This window comes from Triticum aestivum, chromosome 3B (genome assembly GCF_018294505.1).
Source record: "Triticum aestivum cultivar Chinese Spring chromosome 3B, IWGSC CS RefSeq v2.1, whole genome shotgun sequence".
In the NCBI taxonomy this organism is placed as follows: domain Eukaryota; kingdom Viridiplantae; phylum Streptophyta; class Magnoliopsida; order Poales; family Poaceae; genus Triticum; species Triticum aestivum.
In genome coordinates, this window is record NC_057801.1 from 747,293,488 (window position 1) to 747,299,671 (window position 6,184).

General features: G+C 48.5%; 1 protein-coding gene across 1 annotated transcript; it reads right to left on the reverse strand.

The window, feature by feature from the left end:
- Window positions 1-326: 326 nt before the first annotated feature.
- Window positions 327-5,245, reverse strand: LOC606348 (auxin response factor 4). The gene is made up of 15 exons (XM_044495723.1): window positions 5,111-5,245; window positions 4,907-5,013; window positions 4,678-4,773; window positions 4,506-4,562; window positions 4,237-4,404; window positions 4,053-4,137; window positions 3,732-3,822; window positions 3,479-3,643; window positions 3,244-3,363; window positions 3,065-3,137; window positions 2,815-2,983; window positions 1,824-2,731; window positions 1,211-1,401; window positions 967-1,136; window positions 327-749 (listed from the first exon to the last, which is right to left on the reverse strand). The coding sequence occupies exons 1-15, from the start codon at window positions 5,163-5,165 to the stop codon at window positions 730-732; spliced, it is 2,475 nt and encodes an 824-aa protein (XP_044351658.1). The 5' UTR covers window positions 5,166-5,245; the 3' UTR covers window positions 327-729.
- Between the last annotated feature and the right edge of the window lie 939 nt (window positions 5,246-6,184).

A 6,184-nucleotide genomic window follows, 5' to 3' on the forward strand; every position in this document is an offset into this window, starting at 1 on the left:
GTGCAAAGCAACCATTTGGATATTTCCACGAGGACTCCAATTCTATGAATCGAACATCCTACATAGAACAAGTACTCGAAGGCCTATGAAATTCCTTTGCATCAATTGAGCCCTTAAAAAGGTAGGTGAGATCTTGTGACAGCCTGCTGTTCATCGATCGAGACGTGGCCGTCCTCTTGACCGGTGAGGGGTAAAGGCTCATCCACACAGTTCGGTGGACCAGTGATGCCCTACCACAGCAGGTACTACTTGTGTGTTTATACATACGGTCGAGAGCGCACATCATGCGCCCTGCCAACTCTACAACAAGCGACAAGGCACCACCATATCCGTTCATACATATACTACTACCACTGTCACTCCCGGAATAGATAGACAGGCAGACACTGCTGGTTCATGGATGGTTAATACAGACAGATTACATACTAACGCTACCTACATACATAAATATTTACATCAGGGATGGATCGGATCACCAATGAGCATCCAGGCAAGGGACAGCCTTGGCCCTAGATCTCTCTCTGCCGAAGAGCAAACCAGCCGACAAGCGCGATTGCGCACCAAAGTCTCTACATTTCCTACTGGTAACTACAGTACAGCCGAAGGATTGTTGCATCAGAAGGCGGGGTGGGGGAGTTGGTGGTGATCAACAATAGCAATAGCAATAGACCATACTTCAGGGGCTGTTACTTCTTTGCTGGGAACTAGTCCCCCCGCGATACCTTCGCCTCAGTCGGCCTTAACACAACCTGCAGAGACCAACATCTGAAAGGTGAGTCGCTTCCGGTGGGTGATCCTTGTGATAGCAAACAACAATCTCATGCGACACATGCTTGCGGCGAGTCGGTTTAGGTAAATGGGGGAACTGAATGCCATGCATAGCAAACATCATGTAAACGGATTTGATGCACCCACCGAAAACAGTGTGAACTTGACCAATTGCATGTGGTTTTAAAAAGCACATACCTAGTTGGCTAGAATTTAAATCGCTTGATTCGGGAAGATGGGCCTTCTCGGTTGCGCCGTCACCATCCACTGAACCTTCCTCCTTTCTTGGGCCAGATGGTTTCGAGTTCATCTTCTGGACCTCCTCCTTGGTGTAAATGCATATCTTGCGCACTATGCTGCAGAACTCCCTGCTCACAGAATGATGCGGTATTAGCACTAGGAAGGGAAGCTCTGCTAAGCAAGCACCAAGACAGAGACTCACTCCCATGGATCGTCTCCCACCAGCATCATGTCACCCTCATTGTCAGTATAGACAATCTGCCAATTTTTGTTTGAGGACATCAGTTCGCCATCAAATTCAAACATCTTGTCTAGCTCAGCTGTGAGTTCATCATAGTCAACAAACTTTGACAGATCAACTGATCTACCAAGTGCAACACCTTGCTTATGAACCTGCAAAACCGTGGATGATACATATATCATTAGCAAACAAGGTTATGCGATACGATCCTATGATAATATGTATACTCCTAGTCCTATAGAGTATAAGAAAGTATAAGCATGCATACTGTTCACATGCATAGAATCATAGATCAAACAGTCTTGTTTATAACAATACAAACGGACAAAGAAATATAATGCCTGATATGAGTCAGCCTGAAACATACACCTACTCAAGCATGTGTTCACATGAACTGGGAATTCAAATGTTTTCGGCAAACAAACATTATGGCAACATGAGGGCTAACAAACATTTCCACAACTAGCTAATGAATGGATAATGTAATTCTCAACTGACAGCAGAAAATGACACAGAAACATTTTAACATCAAGGCTAGCAGTTGGCATGAACATAAGAGAAAACAAGACTATACCTTTGTGCAACTCCTTGTGGAAGCACCATGGGACTTGCTTTGGACGTCTTTTGAACTCTGCGGACATTGCTGCATGTTTTTCTCATTCTCAGTCGTCCCAGCAATGCTTAAAGACACCTCAGGAGAACAATCAGTTTGCAAATGATCTAATGATACAGATGGTTGAGTTTGTAGCACAGGCTCGTGCGTTCCAGCCATTGGGGAGTTCAAATGGTTAAAACCAGCACTGGCAGTATCAACTTTAAACCCAAAGATCTTGAAATCACTGCCTTCTGTTGTTTTCTCCAGCTCAATAGGAGCTATTGATGCGTGAGGCCTGATCACTCGTGGCTGTTCTGCCCGGGAGAACTGCGGGCTTAACCAATTTGATGGGTGTTCTTTAAACCTGAAATCTTGTGCTTGGTCTATTGAATTGCCGTACACGGTGCTCGGCCCATTCCAGAAATGTAAATCATTGTTCTCTGTGTGCATCTTTCTACTTGATTCAACAGTCAAGGAAGGTTGCTGATGCATAAATAAGTATGGATCTGCGAACTGACGAGCATAACTGTGATCCTGAAACTGGTTCTTGAATGAACCAAGACGATTTGGAGCCTCATCAAAGGTTGTCTGCATGAAGAAGCCTAGGGAATCACCAAAAGGTTGAGCACCAGAACTGGCATCCTTGAAGTCAGTTTCACGCCTTCCCAACTGAATCGAATTATGCACGGAGGGCCTCTGCTGAAACGTTAGTGGGTTGGTTTTTCCAATGTTGGGTGGTGGTGGTGACCACATCATAGGCTTCTGAACAGTGGCATCAAAGTCATTAATGTCGGTTAGCTTATTGCTCCTCTGTTCTTGACCTGGCAAAACAGTGTTATTTTGATTTCGCTGTGCTTGAGCACAATCCATATCAGCCTTAGTTGCACCTGCAAATGGCAGCAGCATTCAATAGTCAGATATGGAACCTATATTTTTTCACCAAGCTTCCAGTAAGACTAACAATGATCACCTTCTTTTGTACGAAGAGACGATTCAGGAGAAGCTGGAGGAACATTTGGTCTAGATCTTTTGGCACGAGAAAGAGGAAGCGGGTTAACAGGAGGTGATGAAGCAGGCTCTATTTCCCAAGGAGAGACTCTATCCGGGCGTGGAATAGTTGACGACTCATCCCAACGCACCTAAGTAGAAGAAATAATCATCCATAAGCATGAGACTTTTCCAGTCATATACAAAAAAGAAAACAGTGATCGACCAGTTACCTTAAGGGATCTCCAGCTTGATTCTGGCCACAATTGGTCAAGATTATCACTGCCCACTATGGTGCCAGTAAACCTACATGACAAACAGCGACAACAGATTATAAATGATGACTTAGTACTGTCAGGGGATAATGCAAACAAAACCAACTTTGTAGGGAAAGCAAATAGACAATAGTTACCTCTGCTCTGGTGCCTCTTCCCCTTCAAACCTCATCTTGAACCTCGTCCCAATAGAATAAATGTTTTTAACAGAGTCCATATATTTATCGTATGGTATAATGAACTCTGAACGGCTTGTCCTGAAATTGACAGAGAGTAGACAAGTGTAAGTACTCAGAACAGGACAGTGGGAACGAATTAATAAATAAAGATAAAGCAGTATGACTATAAAAGAGATGTTGATATATCATATACCTAGGCTTGTAGTAGACAGTGAACATGGTTTTTGTGTTGATAGCGTGCCATGCAGTTGCAAGGACTCCAAGGTGCATGCTGTGACTAGATATGACTGAAGAAGCTATATTGGAGAACTGTCTCATAGCCCGCCTAACACCAACACGAAGCTCACCGCTCTCTCCTCTGCATGGTGCAGAACAGAAACAGAATTAGCAACAGCTTGGGAATTGCCGAATTGGTATGCTTGGGAGAAAAGGAAACAACAGCAGACCTGAGGAAAATGAAGGCGTCCCCAGCGACAAGCCTTTTGGAACTGACAAAGACGCTCCAGCCGCTCTGAAGGAGATGCCTCCTAGGTTGCCCTGTTGATTTGCAGTAAGTTAACACAGATATGATTGATGCTATCACCATCAACTACAAGGTGAACCTTCTCCAAATTGTGTACAGGTTTAATGTATTGCATTGTCACTCATAACAAAGCTCCTACGACGAAATGGTCTGCTGAATTGATCATCTTCAGATCACACTGGCATATATACATGGCAATGTCAAACGGCTACGGATCACGGTAAGGCAAGGAACGCAAAGTTACCGCGGAAAATGTGGCGGAAGCGCCACTCCATGCCATGAAGATCCTTTGCCACAAGCTCTTGTGTGGGAGGAGACTGCGTCATATCCTGCCAAATAGAAGATCAGGTCAGCGAATGCCACAAACCGACGGCAAGCCATACACTACGCAGGTTCCTTATGACTTTAATTGTAGAATGCAGACATACTAGGGGAGGGAGGCACTCGTCAGCGTGGCGGCGCAGCACCGAGAAGCCGCCATGTGTGCTGGTGTCGGACGCGGTCAGGGTCTTGCAGAAGGACCTCACCGCCGGCCTGGCAGGCGTGGTGCCTCCTGTTGCAGGGCTCGACTTCTCCGTCGTCGTCGCATCACTTTGCTGAAAAATACATGTCGCGACGAAGTGAACACCCTCGAGCAGAAGAAAAGGGGATCCCCAAAACATTCATTTTGGCGGGAGAGATTGAGGGAAGGGCTTACTTCCGGCTCCGGCATGAGCATGACCTGCGCGTAGACCTCGTCCGTGTCCGCCTCCGCCTGCCAAAAATTCCCAGGAAAAGTGAGGCGTCCGAATCGAATTTCGGAGCACGCAGGAGGATGAGAAAATTGGGCGGAATTGAGCGCGGGAAGCGGGCGGGGGAGAGGCAGGCACCTTGAGCTCGACGTTGAGGACGCGGCAGAGCAGCTTAGAGGGCAGATCGTAGAGGCGCATCTGGTTGGCGGCGACCTGGTTCATGGAGGCCTCCACCTGAAAAAAGCAAAACCCAAAGCGGAAAAGCGAAATTCAGCGCGCGAACCGCGGAGCAGCGACCTCCCCGCGCCGAATCGCGCGAGGGCCGAGGGATGGAGGGGGGCGAAGGGGAAGGCGGCGTGGTGAGAACCTGCTCGATGTGGCCCTGCGGGAAGTAGTAGACCATGTCCCCGACGCGCGGCACGGTGACGAGCGGGCCGGCGCAGGCGTGCCAGAGCTCGTCGTACAGCGGATCCCCTGCTCCGCCAAACCCATGAGACATCAGGCACGAGGAGGAGGAGGAGAGTAGGGAGACGGAAAGGGGGGCGCGACGGCCAGATCTGCGCGCGCGTACCTGTGGAGGCGCCCTGCGGGGGCGGGGGCGGCGGCGGCATGGCCGCGGGCGGCATCCGGCGGTCGCGGCAGCGGCGGCGCGGGGGGAAACCCTAGCGGGGGTCGAGGAGGGAAAGGGGGGAGGGGAGGGAGTGGGGGAAGGGAGCGGCAGCAGCGGCAGCGTCAGTAGAAATGTGGGGGTGGGGAGGGGGGGGGGGAGGAGGAGGACGGGAGGGGAGGGGAGGGGGATGGGGGCTGATTAATTTGGTGGTGGTCTCTTGGTAGGGAGTAGGGGAGTGAATCAGACACTGACACGCACACGGAAAGAGGGAGGGCGACGCCGACAGCCGAACGCCCCTCGTGAGACACCGCCCCCGACAACCCCCAAGCCGCGGGGCCCGCCCTGTCCCCCCGATTAACGCACACAGTATAATATTCTCGATCGCCTGTCTCTCTCCCTCCCAATTCACCGCGTACCACATGTTTTTCTTTTTTTGAAGTTGCGTACCACATGGTTGTTCCCTCGAATTACCTTGGCGTGGTGATTCTTTTTATTCTTTTTGTTTACTTGGGCAATGCCGTGAACGTCTTGCTAGAAGGTCTAATTTTTTGGAACTGAGGTTTAGTAGGCATCGGTCAGGTGATGTGAAGGGCCTTCATCGAGGCAATCCGGTGTAAGAGTCGTGGCAATGGGGGTGTCTTACGGTTGCCAGAGAAATTCCTCATTTCGACATTGCCGTGACACCCCCCTCCCTCCCTTGTTCGACGTTTATATTATAGGGAAAAGAATGTATGGGCGAGGGGTTTTGAGATTCAAGGAGTTTCGATTTATAAGACAGAAAGATTCAACTAAGAAGCCAAGATGGTTTCAACATTTTGGAGTGAGCTTTTCACAAAAGTGAGAAAAATTTGGGAGAACTTTCACAGAGTTTGGAGATGAATTTCGAAATGATTGGCCCAACTTTCATAGGTATGATAAAAAAAAGCTTAAGAAATAATTCAACAACGTTTTTGAATATCCAGCAAATAAAACTTTTCAAATCTTGGGCCTGACTTTCAGACCATCCTTGAAAGAATTCGGGAAATTGAAGAACGT